We start from the raw sequence: 20429 nt of genomic DNA on the forward strand, positions 1-20429 counted from the left end.
TGCCACTTATAATTCAATCCCAGGTCAGCAGTGATGCTGAGAAATGAGCTTTCATATCTCATACTCTTTATAAAAGCTGGCACTAGAAAGACTCTTAATTGGTGCTTTCAAGAGAAGAAAGAGTTAACTTAAGTGCCTTGAGATGCAGCATCCCAACTCTCCCAGGCCTAGCCTTTTTAGAACTAAACTGGGGAATGTTGGCTGGGATTCTGCTGTTGAAGTGCTGTGTGGTGCTTACAGCTTTAGTTATTGACGATTTTTGGAGACCCATAATTTATTACCTGCAGACTGTGTGCTACTGAGCTGGGTCCCTTGTGGAGGATACTTTATACTTTAAACTGGGTTTGAAAGGGGGAAAGGGATAAAACCAGGCTTGTGAGAGACAAGCCTGGTGGAGGCATAGCATTGTCTGTGGGGCAGCATGCTAGCAAAGTCCTTCAGTCTGCCACCTCAGTGGAGGCAGGGGATGGACTGCCACACTGAAACAAAGACATGGGATAATGATGGGCTAGAAATAATGGAAGCACCTGAGAATGGTCATTTAAGAATGTGAGATGGCACACCAAGGTTTGAGGGATCAGGCGCTAGATAGGGCCCTTAGCCTGTTGGTCTGAGACATGATGGGTACTCTGTAGCACACCTGAAGTCTTAGAGAGACAAGCCAAGGGCTCATGAAGTAGTAGAAGCCAACAGGGAAACACCAGTGAAACATTTTAAAGGAATTCCAGCTAATCCAGCAAATTAGTCAGCTCCAATGGGGTCTCAACTTAAATGCCCTTGTGCAAACACACGCAGAATGGCAAATTATCCAGAGGAATTAAAAACATGCATATGCCTGCAAGACCGATCTTATTGGCATCATGAAGACATGGGATGGCTTCTGTGACTGAAGTGCTATAATGCAAGGTTACAGGCTCCTTAGGAAGGACAAGCAGGGGAGATGAGGATGGGGGTGTCACTTTCTATGTCAGTCAAGAGCTGGAGTCCATGGAGCTGAGGGAACTATTCAATGAAGTTGCTAAATCACCATCTGTCATATTTGAGAAGTTATGGCAGTCCAGTGAGGTTCCCATGACTGTAAAGGTGGAAACATAATCCCATTCTTAAAAAGGGGAAAAAAAGAAGACCCAGGGAAGTATAGGCCAGTCAGTCTCATCTTTGTGCCCTGCAAGATCATGGGGCAGGTCCTCCTGAAACCTATGCACAAGCATATGGAAAATGAGGAGGTGTTTTGGGAGAGCCAACATGGCTTCACTAAGGGCAAAATGTGTCTGACAAATTTGGTGGCCTTTTATGACAGGGTCACAGCATTGGTAGGCAAGGGAAGGGCAACTGACATCGTCTACCTTACTTGTGCAAAGCATTTGACAGTGCCACACTTTATCCTTGTCTCTGAATTTGAGAGAAATGGACCTGCCTCATGGACCACTTGGTGGATAAGGAATTGGCTGGAATTGGAACTAGATGTTCTTTAAGGTCCCTTCCAACCAAACCACTCTGTGATTCTATGGGATTTGTCACTGTCAGAATACAACAAACCTTGATTGGGAAAACTGAAAGAAAAAGTCGGAGACCAGCACTGTTCTGGTAGGAAGACAACTTGGAAGAGATGGCAGCACATTGCTGATAGAGAGTATCCTTTAACAGAATCTGGGTAGTGATTGCCCTACAAGAACTGTTTGGAGAAGGAAACAGAAATCTGATGTGACAAAAAAAAGGAAAAATACTAACAGGAGATAGATTCTAAGAAATGGTCAGTGGAAAAATAGTAGCAACATCTGCTTTCTGCTGTGGGTTAGGGGTCCCAGGTAATCCTTTGTATCAAGGTGAAGAGCACTGGCTCCTGTGTGGTCTCACTCTGAAGTGCTTTGAAAGTTTCTGAAATGAAAAGGAAGGACTTAGGGAAAGACATTATGTAGAGAGAATAGAACACTTCTAGTTCCTTGACTTAAGGGGAGAGAAATCATAATGAAATTGTAATCTATTACAACTGTGATTTTATAAAAACTATTACTGTGCTTATGTGGTAGGATTTGGGGATTGTATTTGTTTTTTAGTATCAGAAGGAAAAATGTGGCCTATGCATACTGTTGGACCAACCTGGATTGGCCTTTTGAATTATTTAGGTGATAGCATGTCATTAAGTTGGACTCTTTCTGGGCCCACATGAAGTATCTGGTGGTGTTCAGAGAGTATCAGATCACTGAAATCTGGCTTGCATAAAGGGATGTGACACACCTTTTCATGATGTCCCTCTGCCCTGCATCTGTACAGTTAGAATGCTAATGATATTTCTGGGATTGGTTTAATGTTTTGACTTTTTGTATATGTATATGTAATTATTTTTTTTTTCACCCTTACATTTTTAAATCCCATCTGGATTTAAATGTAAAAAACATCAGGGGTTTTATCAGTGGAAACACTACAGACTGCCATTGATTGAATGGAAGCTGCTAAGGCTTCTAAGAGGGAAATAATTTTGTTTTGTGCTTGTTTTTCAGTAGGGGGTGAAAATGCCATTCCTGATGCCATATTCTGTATGAGAAGGAATTGGGGCACTTTTATGATTTGTGCTTTGTTTCACAGGAATACTTACATTAATCCTGTTGTAACATTTCAGATAAGATCTCTAAGGCAATATAACTAAAGCAGTTAAAAAATTGCCCCATAAAATCTTTAATTTTTTTGAGGGAAACTCCAAACCTTTTTTTTCTGCACACCTTTGTATTTAACATGCCTGAAATACTGCAGTAATGCAGTCTTATTCTTAAACAAAGCATGTGACCTTTGCATGGAATACTCTGTGCTTTATGCATCATGGGAATTCCTGAGTTTGGTGCATTGCAACCCCCTCACCAATAAAAAATTCTCACAGATAAGGCAATGTGATTAAAAAAAAAAAAAAAACAGACCACAGTTTAGCAGACAACAACTAGATTTCATCTAGATTTCAGATTTTTTATTCTGCATTTTTTTCTGCATTACTCTGCATTTTTATTCTAGTATATGTGAGGGAGCTTTTGATTTTGCTGCCTGATTGCACTGTACAGCTATGTAAATATACTGTTGATATTCTTACACTTCTTTGATAATGCAATTACTACACTGTTGAATTTATAGCATCATCTTAGAAGTATTATCCAAAGCAAGTTACTGATAACCTTAACCTTGGTGAGTAGAGTTAAATACTTGAATGGGTGTTTTGAGATATGAAGATATAATGGATTTTTCAAAGGTTCTGAATGGAAATGGTGTTTGCAGGTGGCAAGGACTTAAAAAAATCGAGGCACTGAATAAATTTGTTTTATATATATGTAGTTAGTTTTAGGCTTGAAGAACCAGGCAGGAATTTGCCATTACTGCACTAAGCATTGAATATACCAGAACTCCAACTCCAAACACCAGGGTTGGGGTTTGTGGCCATCACTGGTAGCACTTAAGATCTAATGAGAGAGAGGTTCATGATTGTTCAATTGTACTTTAAACTATTTATACAAGAGCTAAGAGTTAAATTTTTAAACACAAGCGGTGTTTGCAATTCTTCCTTGATTTTCCCATTGGAAATTTGGTACAATTCTGGGACTTGGATTGGCAGGTTGTGTATGACATCTGTGTGATATTTCTTGATGCTCTTAAGTGCATTCTAGCACACAACAATGAATGTGAGGCATTGGCCTCCCAACACATGGGCAGTGACAGCTCTACTCTTTTCCAGCGTAATATTATCTCTACCACCTGTTACTTGGTTCTCTGAATGAACTTCTCCTATATGCATCATTATTATCACTTTGGAAAAGAGGCGTTTTCAGGGCTTTCAGAAGCTGTGTGACTCTGAGTGGAAGACAGAAGGAAAATGACAAACCAGGAATTCAGAACAGGCAGTGCTTTGTCCAGAGCAGCCGCCTGCAGAGCAGTGAATCAGGCATATTTCTTGGGCAACCTTTCCTGCCTATGATGAATATATGTAGTAACTTATTCTCCTTGGTGGTAAGCAAGCTGGATCAGTCAAAACACAGAGTGTTTTCTTTCCAGTAAATTAATTATATTTTTGTGGAAGAGGCTGAAGGGGTGGGCTGCATACTGCTGTCCTGCACTTGGCTTGTCTCCTGTACCAAGCAAATCCAGTCAAAACAGCAGCAGTGCATATTCTCCATGGTACCCTGCCCTGCTCACTGTATGCCTTCAATCCTGACCTGGCAGAAAATGCCTGGAGGGCAAGGAGTTGGCAATTTGGTCTCCTTGTCCATTCTGTCCTTGGCACTTCTGGGGCAGCAAACAAGACAGCAGCTAGGAACACGGATTTTTATAATCTTTGAATGTTTTTTCTTGGAAGGGATCTGATACCCCATTAATTCCACCTGTAGTCACCAGCACCGCCTCCTAAGAATTGCTGCCTTATGTAAGGGGACTTCTCAATAACATTTTTTTGACCAAAGTTATACCCTACATTGTTCAACAGTATAGAGGTTGTTGGCAGCAAAAAAACAGATTAAAAGACTGAATTGCTGAGGGAATCTATCAGCTGGATTTTGAAGTAACAGTCCTGAGGGGGTAGCTAAGTAGCAGCTACACATACTGTTGGAAGGGCCTTCTGCTGTTTTTAGCTAGCTCAGAAACTCTCCCCTTTCCTATTTTGCATAGGCTGAAGCTGCAGTAGCACAAGTTTTGGACTGTTCTTAAAGAATTGTCCAGCATATGCCCTTCTGTTGACCTCTAGGGACCTGTCAGCAAGATATCAGTGAGCTATGGTTTCTCACAGCATGTAATGCCATTTGGACTCTTGTCCAATCATTGCTTTTCAAAGCCTCAGATAAGCTGAAGACTGATTCTCAAAGGTCATGTTTCCCTCTGTGAAGAATTTTTGAGAAATTCTGATTCATAGCCTCATCCTTGTGGGAATGATGCCATTCTCAGTAATCAGCTGTGAAACTCACTCCCACCAATGATCAGACAAAAATCTTGGCTTAGTATATGGTTAGGATGGTACACAATGTCAACTTTTCTGTAACTGTTTCTTTCTTGGGGTTGCAGAAGTTCAGTGATACACTCAGGCTCATCAGAGCTGTCTTCAGCAGAGCTCTTAAGAATCTCAGCCCCCAAATATGATTAAAAAAAAAAAAAAAGTCATACGTACCACCTTGTTGACGGTTACTGAGTTGTTCCCTGCATGGAGCCCTTCTCTTCCATCTAGAATTCTTGGTTTGTAGGTATTTAAAAATTCTGCTTCCTTTAGAAAGAAGGAAATACCAGATGTTTCCCTCAAATCAGGCAGGTCAGCTCTCTTGGATGCAATATGTAGATCTGAGGTATGCTACATTATAGATACCTTGATGAGTGTAGTTTCAGTACGTTTGGAAGTCATCAGGCAAGCTATGGACAAATACATCATTGTGCTGAGCTTGCATAATAAGGTTAATGTATCCCAGACACATCAGGTGGCTGTTATGCTAGAATGTGCACAGCTTTTTGCATCTAGAACTTCTTGGACAAAGTCAGAACCCTGACTTTGTCAGATCAAGTAGTATGGTCCAGTTGGTGACTCATGACTCAGATTTAGCTTGTAATAAGCCACATCTATTTGATCCTTTACCTCTGCCCTTGAAGAGATGGGGAACAGCTGTTTGAGTGCTGGATGCCACCCAACCAGCTGAATGCTGCTGATGCCCCTGCTGCAGTCCCACCCTACTGCTAGCAGTGGCTAGAAGGAGCCTGGAGCACAAAGCAACTCAGCCCATTGGCTGTGGACTTTCCTAAATACTCACTGTATCACCTTTGGCTGCCTAGGCTGGGGTAAAGAATACATTCAAGGGTTATCTTACTTTTTGTTGGACATACTGGTGCATTTGCCAGTGAGGAGCTGAGGCACCTAGGTCCTAGTCTCTGGGTCTGAATCATATTCAGGAATCTATTCAACATGTCCCTGCATTCCCAAGCTATAAAGTCAAGATTACCCTTCCTACTTGATGAAAGTGCTGTGAAATTAATTTCACTTAGGTGAAAGTTCTAGTCCTTTGCATCTTTGAGGGATGGAATGTGCTGGAAAGAATATAGCAGACCTTTATATACTTACCTTGAATGGTCACGACAGGACTGGATGTGCTTTTACACAAAGTTTTCTTTTAAGAAAGAAACTATGGAAGTGAAGAGAAAGGGAGAGTCCTTTCCCCAAAGCAGTAACCATTTTCTAGCCTAGGTGTTGTGAGAAGCTTGTGGGAATCTAGGCATGGGAGCTGTAGCATTTTTAGATATTAAATTAAAAGCAGTAGCTCTTTTGGTGACTAAGAGACCCTGTGCTGTGCAGTATGATTTTGTCCTTTTGCAGTCTTAGGAAGTTTAATTGCATCTGTCAGTAATTTGCCTCATTGATTTACCTCAGCTGACATTTAGATGTCACTTTGCTATGGAAATAACAGTGTTTTTCATCAATATTCTCCCTTCAGGAGGTAATAATCTCCATAGCAGGAAAAGCTATAAGATTGGAGTTCTATTCCTGAGCAGCTCTTTGGTCTTATATTCATGCACATCATTGCCATTTTCAATTTACATGAATATACCAGGTCACAAATAATTCAAGAGCAGATAAGTGCATACTGGTATAGGTGCAGTAACTTCCACAGAAGGATTGGAAGGAGCTTCTGTAAGTAAGTAAATAAACTGTAGCTGTAAGGCCAGCAGTATCTCTCTGAGGTGTTGCAGCTCTTCTCTTCTGCAAAGGTGAGCTGGAGCCCTCAACTAGATGCTGCTGTCATTCCCTGGAGTTGCTGAAATTCTATCCATGTTTACAGACTGAGATTTTCAGAGGTGACAGAAGGAGGTGGGTGCCCTGGTCTTGTTGACTGACCTCCCTAAGGTATATCTAATAGCCCTAGCCCATAATATGGGAGGTACTTTAGAATAAAAGGTGCAATGTAGCTGTCAGTGAGTTCCAACATGACCCCATTGCTTCAGTGCAACAACACTTTCAGGAACCTTGTTGAGCATAATGTTAGTGAATGGCAATGGTTGCTTAATTGAATCAGTGTTGCCATCATCATAAAATATGCCAAGTTGGAAGGGACCCACCAGGATCACCAAGTCCAACTCCTCTCCCTGTGTACAGCATCCCCAGAATCACATCGTGTCCCTGAGAGCATCATCCAAATGCTTCTTGAGCTCAGGCAGGCTCGGTGCTGTCCCCACTTCCCTGGGGAGCTTGCTCTATTGCTCAACTGCCCTCTGAGTGAAAAACCTTTTCCTAATATCTAATGTAAACCTCCCCTGATTCAGCTTCCTCCCATTTCTTCAAGTCCTGTCTTTGGTCACAGGAGGGAAGAAATTGGTGCCACTCCCATCTTTTCCCCTCATGAGGAAGCCACAGACTGCAGTGAGGTCACCCCTCAGTTTCCTCTTCTCCAAACTGAACAATCCCAGTGACCTCAGCCACTCATAATAAGTCATCCCCTCCAGACTCTTCACCATCCTTGTTGCTCTCCTTTGGATGGTCTCCAATAGCTTGATGTCTTTTCTATACTGTGGTGCCCCAAACTGCACACATACTCAAGGGGATGCCGTACCACTGCAGAGCAGAGAGGGACAGTCCCCTCCCTTGACTGGCTGGTGATGCTGTGCTAGATGCACCCCAGGACACTCCTGGCTGCCAGAGCACACTGCTGCCTCATATGCAGCCAGGACATCCAGGTCCCTCTCCACCACACTGCCCTCCAGCCACTTATTCCCCTCCAGTCTGTCCTTGCCGCCAGGGTTGCCCTGCTCCAGGTGCAGAATTCAGCACTTGTCCTTAGTAAACTTCATGTGGTTGGTGAATGCCCATCTCTAGCCTGTCGAGGCCTCTCTGCAGGGCCTGACTGCCCTCATCATGTTGACTTGCCCCCATCTGCTTGACTTCCAGCATTTTGAGATTGCCTGTCTCTGGCCTTTAGGAGGCAATATTTAAAGAGTGACCAACACTCGTGAACCCCAGCATCTGCAAAAATATTTTTCCAGGAGACCTGACTCACAAGCTCCCTGATCAGCTCAAGTCTGCTCTCCTCATGTCCAGTGTTGAAGTTTTGCTGGCAGATTTCCTTTTGTCAGTAGAGATCTTGAACTTAAATTGCCTCATGGTCATTGTGGCCAGGATGACCTCTGATCTCTACTTCACTCATGAGATTCTCTCTGTTGACAAGCAGCAGATCAAGGAGGGCATTCTTCCCAGTTGGCTCCCTTATGACCTGTTCCATAAAGCTGTCGTCCAGATGGCTTAGAAATCTTCTGGCTCGGGTTGTGCTAGCTGTGTGTAGTTCCCAGCTGATTTCCAGCAATCTGAAGTCCACCATAAGGACAAGGGTGGTTGAATTAGAAGTGTCCCTTAGTTCCTCAAAGAATAGGTCATTGCCATCCTCATACTGGCCAAGAGGTCTGTAGTATATTCCCACAATGACATCCGCATTATTTGTTTGTCCCTTGATTCTTGCCCAGAGATTCTCAGCTGACATTGCCAACTGTGAGCTCCATACACCCCAGCCCTTCCATGATGTACAAAGTCACTCCACCACCTCTTCTGCCCTGTCTTTCTCTCCTGAAGACTTAGTACCCATCCAACAAGGACTGCCCCCATGCAATCACAGGACCAAGTTTCACTTATAGCAATAATGTCAAATCAGGGGGGCTGAGCCAGGGCTTCAGGCTCATATTGTTTATTCCTCATGCTGCGGGCATTAGTGTAGAAACACTTCAGGTGTGGTACATTGTGGCCAACACCTTGCAAGGCAGAATGAGGAATCCCATTAGTGCTTGTTTCCTCAAGTTTTGTCACACCATTCCATTGTTCACCATTGGCAATTCTAGTTTTGTCCCCTACCCCCCATTTTATTGCCTATAACTTTGGCTTCTGTCAAATAGTTTAGTCTTGTTCAAACAGATATTAACCAGCTGTGAAATTATGCACTCTGGTCTTTTGATGGGAGATTTCCTAAATTATGGAGGCACCTGAAGTGGTTTCTCAGAGCACATGAAGCTTTTCTCATGAAGTGAACTGGTACCTCTCTGCTTTGCCTCACTGACTGCATTATTTTTTAATTTGCCATTAAGAGTTCAGGAGAATGTAACTTCAGTGTTACCAGCAAGACCCTGAAAATGTTTGTCTGGCTCCCCAGTGAGGGCCTCTGCAGTGTTTGTGCAGCAGCAGTCTGATCCAGCTTCTAGAGCCTTGATCCTTTGTTTCTTTGAGTCAGTGGAACAATTTCTTAGGAGAAGTGCAGGTGGGTCCATACAAACCCCCACAGGAAACTGCTGAACAATATTGTGAAGGACTCCCAGTCTAGTTCCTCTTTGAAAAAGGGAAGGAATTAATCTTCATTTAGACAGGTAGAGTTTGGTCAAATAAACAATGTAGTTAGTTGCATTTACATGTAAATGAGTATTATTACAATTCAATAAAAATCTAAACCAGAATTGCTACTCTCTGCACATTTGTGGTGCAAAGGAAATAGCTGCACAAGTGTGGTGGGCAATATTTGATATTAAGGACTTCAGCCTTACTTGTAATAATTAACTGCATTATGATTAAGTCTGTAATGCCTGTGCTATCAGGTTAAAGCTAGCCTGGATTTCCCCACACATTACTCCAGTGTTGACAAACCATCAGGGCATAACACTTTTATCACAGTTGTTCATGTGGTCATGGCAATGTAAAAGCTTCCAAATTTCCTCCAGATGTTTTCAAGTCTTGTTTCCAGGTCTTGAACAAAAATTATTCCTCCTTCAGTGTTGAAAGTGTGAAGGTTGTAAGACTGTTTTCTTGAAAATTAAATCGAAATCGCTATACTGATAAATTTTAACTTGTGTGTCCAAGTTTTTGGCTCTGTCAGGAGGTAGAAAAATAATAGGGGCAAAAAGGGATAAGTTGTTATGACAAACCAGGAATCTATTCAGCTGCATAAATAGTTTTATAAAGTTACCTTCTGAGGAGAAAAAAAAAAGAGAATAAAATAACTACCAACTTTTACAACAATCTATGGAGAAACTGGAGAATGTTCTTGAATGTGTGCAGGGGATGACAAATTTTAGAAAACACGAAGGGATGAGCAGATAGCTGGTGAATTTATTGCATATGGAGGGCCAAGCATATTCGTGAGGGCTGAAGATCTGTCACTACTTCAGAGAGAGGGATACTACTTAAAAGAGGGAGTTATAGAAAAGGAGGCAACCCATTCTGATAAAGGGACTGTCTTTCATCCATAATCTGTGGTGAAGATGGTTCAACTGTTAAGGATTTTTCTAGAAACTGTGGAAAAAAACACAGTCATTTTGAAGAATATGATCATGTATTTAAATCTGTACTTCATGAAAAATGTATCCTAAATCTGTCTTTTACATGTTCTCACCTCTTACAGCCCATGTGGCTTTGTTGGGATCCAAGTGAGTTTCCTCATCTAACTGAAAACTAATCCATCAAAACCACAAAAAATATTGTTTTGCCTGGGCTCAGCCCTCTCATCTCCCTGGTCAGAGAGTCTTGAAAATGCTATTGGTAGCACAAAGGCAGCAGCAAGCTTGTGTTGCTGCAGATAGGGAGAAGGCTGCACTGGCACTTTCTAGATTGACTTAAATCTCTTGTGAAATTGCTGTTTACGAGAAATAAGATAAGAGTATTATCTAATGGTAGAGAAGAGACAGATATTTTGTGTGGCAAAGAAAAAGGGGAGTCATTATTGAGGTGGTCCAGTTCCAAGGCTAGTCCTAAACACTACTCTAGATCTCTAATAAAAAACCTACTGTGACTGGCTAGGAAAACCTTGCTAGAATGGTATCTGTTCATACTGTACCCACTATCCACAGCAGTTTCCTGCAGATCAGCAGGAAGAATAGAAGAGTCTGAAGAAGCCTATGGGAACTGATCATTGCTTTTCTGTTGATGCAAGCTAGCACCTGGGCTTGTGGAGTACAGAGAAGCTCTACCTTTTAGTTTTTAAAAGGAGGAAGCCTACTTAGCTGGGAATTCCCACACACCCTTTGTGTTTTCAGAGCTTATGGGAGCGGGACTCTCCTTTTTGGAAGTATGGTTTGAATGACCCCTGGTGGAAGATTCAGACAACTAGGATTTTCAGGAGTTAGGTCCCAACATGAGGGACCTTTGTATTCAGTTAGGCACCCAAATTTGGAAACTATGGCTGCTCAGGGAGCTGGGTTTGTATTTAGATGGAACTGAGCTGGAGCCATCAGCAACCTGCATTCCTTATGTTGCATCCTTTCTGCTTAAATCCTTTGTATCATTGTCCCTGAGACTAAATAATGTGCGTGTGCACTCACATATTATTTCTCTCTGTTTTGTCTCTTTCCTCTTACCTGCACAGCCAGGGTGGAAGAGCTTTATTATAGGTGCTGTACCCTTATTTTTCCCTGTTAGTGAGGCAGCTCAGTAGCCTGTCTGTTGAACTGCTCTGTCTCTACAGTGCCCTCCTGTCTTCTCTCCCCATGCTTTGTGAGTACCTCCATGCTGTTCTGGATTTGTTGAGTTATGGTAAGGCATGGGGCTGTGTCATATGTTTTTTATGTTAATAGGATATTCTACCAGATTTCCCCAATGTGTATGCAAATCCCCACAAGCATTTTCTGAAGTAGGAAGTGGGTTTTAGTTTATACTCTTCAGATATCCCCTGCACGCTTGATGCAAATTAATCTGCATAAGGAGCCTTGGCCACTCCAGTACCTTATAATCTTGGCTACATGAGACCCCTTTAGGTAACAGTGAAAAAACTCCACAACCATCAATTAATAACCATCTATTTTTCTTGCTTTTTAAAATGTTTTCCTTTTTTCTTTTCTGGCAGGCTGATTTGAACACCAATATTGAAGATGAATCCAGATCTTTCTATGGCGTTTCCAGCCAGTATGAGAGCCCAGAAAACATGGTCATTACCTGTTCCACCAAAGTGTGTTCCTTTGGAAAGCAAGTGGTAGAGAAAGTTGAGGTAGGGAGCAGATGCCTGGGTACAAGGTTTTCTCTGGCTGCTGTTTTGCATCCTACAAATTCTGAAGGAAAATATATCCCATGAAGGAAAATATATTCCCCTGAAAACTCAGGGAGATGAACATAGATAATTATTTCTGAAACATGTAGGTTTAAAATTGCTCTAGTCTGCAACATGGCCTTGTCTCAGGACTTCAATGAAGGTCTAGTGCTATTTGCTATTTTTTCTATTAATCTCAGTTTCTGAAGATGTGAATATGTAAGACTGTTAGTTCTGGTAATCCTCTATTTTTTGGGGGGCTGCAAAACAAGCTAGGAAAACTGAATCTTTGCTTTGTAGTCCAGAAAGGTGAAAACAAACAGGCAACACCTCACTTCCATTAGTGTTTTCTGAATAGATCATTGATAGACTATAGGCAATAATTAATAGACTGCAATAATGCGCTGGCTTATGATTTTATGAGGTTTATCTTAGTGTTTGTACACTCACAGCTTAAGCAACAATGGAACTGCTTAATTATGCATATATCTGACACCAAAGAACTTGTTCATGATTCCACATTCATCTGCTAAGAACTGCTCTGACTTGCTCCCTGCTGCTGCCTTTCTCAAGGAGCCTTTAGATGCACAGCAGTAGTGGCTGTGTGCAGAACATCAAGTGTTCGTGTCAGTAGTCAGTACAAGCTACATTCTTCCCTGAGACCCATCTTCAATCATACAGACAAGCCTGAAGTCTCATTATGTATTTGCATAATGAGATAGACCAAAGAAAGGTGTCATTGGGCACAGGAAAGGAGACTAAGCTCTTGGGGTGAATGGAAATAAGAGGTGTTTAAGGGTTTGCTGTGAAAAGGTAGAATCCAACCTCTGCTTCTGTTCAAAGGAATATGAAATATACAGGAGCTGAGATGTGAACATGAACAAAAAAATCCCTCTGTGTAACATTGTCCTGACCCTCTTCTAGGGGGGAACAGATACTGTCCTGTCTCTCACAAGTACCAGAAGGCTTTTGTTCTTTCCAGGTGTGAAGCATCCTGAGCATATGGTTACCCTCTTACTGTGAGCCTCCTGTAGTTTTTAACTTTTTCCATTTATCCACACCTAGAATTTTTCCAGTAGAGATGCAGACCATAGTATAGGTTTGCTCCTCAGAGTTACTTTTAACAGCTCCTGTGCAGTCTGTTGCTCTTGAACTAGAACTCAATGTTCTAAAGAAAAAAGAACTCAATCCAAAGAACTTAGTGGGCTCAAGATAAAAAAAATACTATAGAGGAATGCTTAACCAGATCATTACTATTAGTAAAAAGATTTGAAAATGTCATTGTAATTTTTCTGTTCTGAGTCTCTTTATGTGATTAATGCTACTTAATGTAACATTCAGCCCATATGCCCCTTTGTGTTTTACATTGCAGACAGAATATGCACGCTATGAAAATGGACACTATTCCTATCGCATTCACCGTTCCCCTCTCTGCGAATACATGATAAACTTCATTCATAAACTCAAGCACCTTCCTGAGAAGTATATGATGAACAGTGTGCTGGAGAACTTTACTATCTTACAGGTGGGACTTTCAACTGTTTTCGTTGGAGCTTGGAAACATGTAAGCCCTGTGCAGAGGAGTTCACTGTTATGAGTCAAAGCAGATGTCCTTTTACAACCCATCATCTCATTGAACTTAGTGTCTCATGTGCATTGCACCTCAAAACCATTTATGGAGCTCTAGAGATAGTAAGAGCTCCATAAATGCTGCTCTCTGCAGCTCTTCTGCTTCAGAGAAGCAGCAGGAGAATATGACACCAAGAAAGTAAGAGAGAGAGAAAAAAAGAAAGATAAAGGGAGAACTTGCAAGGCAGAAAGATAAGGGAAGGAGAAAAATATAAATGTCAGTGAAGAAAATACTCATTCCACTACTGGATGAGTGTTGGAGGTCCTAGATCTTTTTGCAGAGTAAAAAATCTCAAGAGCACTGTCAAGAGGCCGTATAATTTCGTCATGGGAAGAGTTCTTCACTGACCAGGTAGTAAAAAAAAAGAAAGTTGTTTCCTCAGGGCCATCCTGAACCTGGAAAGAATATGGAGGAACATAAAGCAGGGGGAATATTGAGGAAACCTCTGTGACATCTTCATGAATAATTGCAACCTCTAGGTTGGGCAGTACTACAAGGCTACAGCAGCTAGATATGTATTAATGCCTATGTTATAGCAAAAGCCTTTCCAGGCTCAGGTACTGCCTAAATTTGGGAAGAGGGCAAGGACACCTTAAAACATGAATTTCCCTAATGGACCAAGTTCTGTGCTTGCCTTTAAAAGACACATCACAGGTCTTCACCCAGAAAACCTGAGGCTGAGTAAGTAGAAGAGATGCTAAAAATTGTATGAGAGAATGTAAATCAATTGATCTTCATTCCATCTTCTGGAGATCATGTGAGACTTCAGGCAATATATTTCACTACTTTGTGGCTCTGGTACCTCAGCTATAAAACAAGTTTAATAACGTCCTCACATTATCTCATGTCCTTCCCTGACCTCCTGTCACAGAGAGACAAGTCTTACATGGGTGCTGACACACAGCTTTTTATATATTGCTTTGCAGCTCTGCTCCCTGAGCAGCAGGGAGAGCATTTTCCACACTATTCCCCCACAGGGGAGCTGAAAAATGGTTGTGCTTAATGCAAGGCATACTGCTAGTCCTCAGTCCTTGCTACCAACTTCTATGACAAGTCTAATTATACTTTTTCTAGAATCTTTAATGAGCTTAGATCCCCTTAATCTCACAAGCATGATTCATCTTGCTTTGCACATTGCTCTGCACCTAGACCTGCAAGATTTCAGAGCCTATTTTTCAGAAAAGTCTTTGATGCCTTACCACACCTGGGGGTGTATAACTCACAATGGCCTGGAGAAAAAAAGGTTGGTTCAGCTGCAAACTCAGTCATGAAGTAAGAAAAGAAAACAATAGAGTACAATCAAGCTGCCAAAATTAATAAACAAATTTGGAAACATCTATTTTCTTTCAGTTTTCACAAGGATGGCTGGACTTTGGTACAGTTCAAGCCTCCAGCTGGTATATTTTTCTTCTGCAGCTGAGTCGGTGCTACTGCTGATAAAGATGTATTTCCTTCATCAGGAGAGAACTGCTTGAAGCTGTAGCCATGGCACAAACTCAGATGACAAAAATGTGCAAAGTTGTGCAGTGACAGAGAGAGAGAGATGCTGATCTAGGAGCTTTGGATGCAATATTTCATTGGTCCCTGCCATGTAGTGTAGGCAGCACATGGTTTTGAAACTAGGACAACACTGTTCCATCACCATGCTCCTGACACTAAGACACATTGCAGAGAATCTAAGGTTCCTGAGGGACCATAGGAAAAAAAATGGAAAAACATGAGCTTTTTAAAGAATGTACAGGTGTATCAGCCATCCTTCTCCTGACATCTACAGTGTATGAATGGGAGATGTAAGAGTCAAACTCGTACATCTCCTGTAAAATGTGCTGTACTTTGTAATCCTCATGGTCTGTGTCTACCACTGGCAAGTAGGAGTGGGTGGAGGAAAAGAACTGTTAATGGCTGTGAACACAGACCAGGGGTTGTAGTGGCTGAGCTGTGTATAATTCCTGTGCTTCTCTTATCTTTGCCTATTACTGACTTTTTGGTCCGTGTGGAGTGTATTGGAATACGTAAGCAGAAAACCAGCAGTTGCTATCTCAGCTTCCTCTTCTTTTCTGTCTAGGTTGTGACAAACAGAGACACACAGGAGACCTTGCTGTGCATAGCATATGTTTTTGAGGTGTCAACTAGTGACCACGGTGCCCAGCATCACATCTACCGTCTGGTGAAGGACTAGAGACTGCTCTGAGTCATCCATGGGATGCATGTCAAAGAAAAAAGCCCATGCTTGATTGACCCCTGTCCCCTCATACCAAACTGAAAAATAAACTGCAGATATTGTGTATTTTCAGAAAAGCACTTCTGAGCTGTCTTGTGATTGACAGGGTCAAATAACTCTATATCTCCAGGTTTGTTCTAAGACAAAGACAAAGTTTGTGAAAAGACTTAGAGTCAAAGGAGCCTGCAAATAACTGCTTAAAGGTTTTACCACAAACAGCATCCTCTGGAACGTGTTTCTCACAGACCACACACAGGGTGTGATCATAAAAGGAGTAGTATGCATCTGAGCACACAGACAGGGCAATGGCACAGCAGCTTTCACAAGTTTGACCACATATATACAGGCTGAAAATTTTCATGCTACATCTGAGTGGTCTGAGTGTGTGCACTTGTATATATTCATTTGTAGGTCAACACAGGCATAGTCATGCTTATCATACATTTAGGTAGGTGTCAGATATTTAGGTTCATGCATGTGTATAGAAATTGCACATATAACCTACATATCTGCCTCTCTAGCTCTCCACCTTAGCATGTGTACAGTCATAGGCTCCTTCAGCCCTCCTACTGTTAGATACTAGATACTGTTTCCTTCTTTTCTGTGCCTGACAGTGAGAAACCAATGTTTCTTTTTTCCTTTTAGATGAAGCCATGCTTAGAAAATTTGATATGTTAAATCATATTTTCTCGCCCAACAAATTTCCTCCATGTATCAGTTTGGCTGACTTGACTGATCAAAGTTACTCCCGCTGCTTTTGCTTCTGTTCTCCCTACACAGCTAGCACTGCTCGGGGAGCTGGACTTTGCTCTTGTACATCAGCAAAATAATTGTTTACAGAGATCAAACTGTTTCACCTAATGGTTGCAGCCAGTGAGGTGCACAAGTATTGCAAAGAGTGCCATTTGGCCAGCAACTCACAGGCAAAGGATGAGAGAGAATAGTGAAAAGTTAGCTTTCCATGTGTTAGCTTTTCCAACAGTCATGCACAGTCTCTCTGTGTTACTTGTAAACTGAGGTTGTTTACTCAAGGGTCACTGAGAGACAATAATCTTGGCCCCCAGAATGGTGCTGCTATGGGAGAAGATCAAGTCATTCCTTTACTCTGAAGAAAGAGGTGGGTTGCATGATGCTCCCTGTCAAGCCACTGAAGAGACAATTTATTGGGTGGCCAGGTGCAGTGCCATGGTACAGATGTGGGTATATGGTGTTACATCTCCCCTCCTCACAGTGCACCACCACACCTTAGGAAATCCCTCTCAGACTTACAGCAGACTTTTCTATCCTGGCATTTGTGGCATAGAGGAAAGTACTTAAGGGTACTTGAGGAATCTGAGATACTGTTAGAAATGAGGAGTTTATTAGAATGTGTGAAGGTAAGGGTTTAGCCACACAGGTGGAATCTGACTTCTTTCAAGAACTCATGAGCCAGCAGCTTTCAGTCTGCTGGTTAAAGGGCTTTGTGGATTCCATGAAGTTGCTCTACAACTCTTCTCACAGCATTTATACAAGCCTGCAGACTTAAGTATCTCCTTCATCTTCCTAGCCATCTTCCTGTCCTTTAAAATGCTTTGTTTCTGTAGTTGAAGTTGTATTCATTTACACAGCACACCAGGAGTCTTCTCTGACTTCTCTTCACTGATTATTTTGTTTCCTGAATATTTAAATCTCAGCTCCCTTCAAAATTTCAATCTTCTGCTCCTAGAAAATGTTCTTCCTATGTGTTACGGACTCAGATTAATCCTTTGAGCACTTGAAGATCTAAGTGATTGCTGAGCTTTTTCACAAGTATTGTTGAATATTCCAGATCCTCTCACTGAAATTAATGAAAAATGCTCAGCCAGACACTTTACAGTGTACAGTCAACATCACTTTTACTTGGTACATTAGATCAGGGGCTTGGGGTGGGAGGGAAGGTGGGGAGGATGCCTAACTGGAACACATTCTTTTTAAAAACTTCATCTGCCTTTGTATTCAGTTATCTCTTCCAAACTCTTCTTTATGCTAAGAGAAAGCACTAGTATCTTTCACATCAAGCCTCGGTTGTTTCATTTCCCAAGGGTTCTCTGGCTCCTCGGCTTCTCTCACAAGATGCTTTGGAAAATCTGCTGCTTTAGATGCTTTTTGCAACTGACATTTTCCCCTAGCCCTTATGTGTTAATGAGCTTCCTTGTGTGTTTCAGTAGATGTTTTTTCTCTTACCCAGCTTTAAACAAGTTCTGGTAAATACTAAACTTAGCTGGATAAAGGTAGCTTCAACACTCTGTACAATACTTATGGTGAGGAACCTGTTGATACCTTGAAATCATCATGGTTTTATTTTGAAACTAGTGTTGAGAGCAATTACTCTTTGCTAGCTCATAAATTTATAGAAACATGCAGTGTTTTCCTCAATGACTTAAATTTTGAGTATTCCTCTGGCTCATTGCTGGCTGACAGTATGGAGTTTCTTTCTCTGAATTGCTTTCCAAAGCCTGTGTAAAACTGACTTCCTCAAGCCTACAGTGCCACCCCTAGGTCTGTAATACTTAGTTTATGACCTTAGGATTCAAAACAATCTTTTCTGGCTCTCTGTTGCAGTTACCAGCCAGACGTAGCCCCATTCACTACGACCCCTTGAGCCCTGCCCTTCAGCCACTTCTTCTTCACCCAGCACACTGTGAATCTGCTCATCTTGCAGTACCAGAAGCCTTAGTGAAATACAAAAACCCCTACATCTCTTTACCCTCTAGGGGAGTGACTATATCACAGGACATCAGTTTATTTACATGGGAATTTTAATTTGTGAACCCATACTGACTGTGCCTGATGATTACAGTCTTCTTTAAATGTTTTATTAGCAACTGATATTACCTTCTACATAATTTTTCCAGTTATTGAGGTTAGGATAACAGGTCTCTAGTTTTCTGAATCTTCCTTTACACTCTTCCTGAAGGCTGGAATAACATAGGCTAGCTTCCAATCAGTGTGGACACAGTTTTTGTGCTCAGGTAAGCACAAACTGTGCCAGCACTATCCTTACAACACATAGCCCTACAGCTGGAGTCTCAGTGGGTCCGAGCAATCAATTTGATGTGGAAAGAGGACTATTTGACATACTTCCTCTCCAAGCTCTTCGATGCCAGGTGATCTGTTTTAAGTGTCCAAATGCAGTTTTCTATTTGCACGTAGGTCTGGAACAGGATGAGTCTTCACCAGACATTACTGTGGGGCTGCTGACATGATACTGCCTATACCATGCACTCTGCACTTCGTGGCTCATGGCCTGCATCTGGGTCACAAACCTGTGCTTTGAGGCATGGGGAGGATGTGTATAAGGAGAATACCAAAGCTGATGCCATGAAGTCACAGCTGGAAAAAATTTTTTGGTTCTCATTATGGCTCCATTAAATTTTCATATATAATGAAGCATTTTCCTCCCAGTCCTGCAGACTCTGCCCTCTTTTAATTACTGTTTAAGTCTAGTGCTGTTAACCTTCTATGTGCAGAAGCCAAAGTGACTAGTAAAAGACAAGCATTTTTTGTACCTGTTAAGAAATATCTACAACTTTTTCCTGTGCACAAAATCCCTGCTGTGTCTATTCTCTCTAAAGAAATGACTTCAAAAACTGACAAACAGCAACACAGAATGTAGATGCAAACAGATTTCCAGATCTGTGTTGCTGGTAACCAGAATCAGTCAAACTTTGAGATAGAAAAGCCACTTAGGAAACAATACATCTTGAAATGTGTACTGTTGTATGCTACTCATGTCTCCCTCTTGATCATTGGGTGTCATTGCTGGCCACAGCAACGTGACCAAACCATCTGGGAGCAAATAAATTCACTTCTCTGTGAAACCAGCCAGCCCCCACAGTCAGCTCCATGTGTATCCACAGCACCAGCTGGTTACAGTCCATAGAATGGTAGGGGTTGAAAGGGACCTCTAGAGATCAATTACTGATGCATGTACCTGCCTGTTTTAGCCCTATGCAATGTCCTTTCTGATCTCTGAACAACGTGTGGAGGGAAAAAAAAACCACAACACTCCACCATAAATCAAATAAAACCTCATTAAGAATGCAAAAAACAACTGACTCTTGGAAAAAGTATTTTTGACTAACACAGACAACAAATCTTTTGCAATGGGAGCCTGTGCAGACAGAGTGCAGCATTTAGTCTCCAGCAATGGGAACATTGCTTGGCATCTGTATTAGTACTGTTCTGCAAGCACAAGCCTGGTACTTGCATGCATCCATTGCAGGTTTACACCCAGTACAGCAGACCCAATGGAGGAGTCTCTAAAGGAAATGAGCCAAATTAGTCTATTTAGTCCATCAGCTGATCATAAATAAACTACATAACTACATTAACACAGTTTAAAGATGTTATCAAAGCAAAGAATACAAGCCAATAGGCTGAAGGGTTATAGAATCAGAAAATATGCCACGTTGGAAGGGACCCATCAGGATCACCAAGTCCAACTCCTCTCCCTGTGTACAGCATCCCCAGAATCACATCATGTCCCTGAGAGCATCATCCAAACGCTTCTTGAGCTCAGGCAGGCTCGGTGCTGTCCCCACTTCCCTGGGGAGCTTGCTCTATTGCT

The 20429-nt window shown here is 41.8% G+C and overlaps 1 protein-coding gene across 2 annotated transcripts in view; it reads left to right on the forward strand.

Moving 5' to 3' along the window:
- The window catches only part of TEAD4 (TEA domain transcription factor 4), a 58503-nt gene extending 42582 nt beyond the window's left edge, over positions 1 to 15921 (forward strand). The window contains exons 11-13 of one of the 2 annotated variants that reach the window (XM_008503227.2): positions 11811 to 11951; positions 13363 to 13515; positions 15686 to 15921. In XM_008503227.2, coding sequence (XP_008501449.1) covers positions 11811 to 11951; positions 13363 to 13515; positions 15686 to 15799 — 408 coding nt within the window. In that variant the 3' untranslated portion in view covers positions 15800 to 15921. The remainder of the gene's footprint in view (positions 1 to 11810; positions 11952 to 13362; positions 13516 to 15685) is intronic. The other variant, XM_030464500.1, reaches the window with a different exon arrangement.
- The last annotated feature ends 4508 nt before the right edge of the window (positions 15922 to 20429 follow it).

The sequence above is a fragment of the Calypte anna genome, chromosome 1 (genome assembly GCF_003957555.1).
Source record: "Calypte anna isolate BGI_N300 chromosome 1, bCalAnn1_v1.p, whole genome shotgun sequence".
NCBI lineage: Eukaryota > Metazoa > Chordata > Aves > Apodiformes > Trochilidae > Calypte > Calypte anna.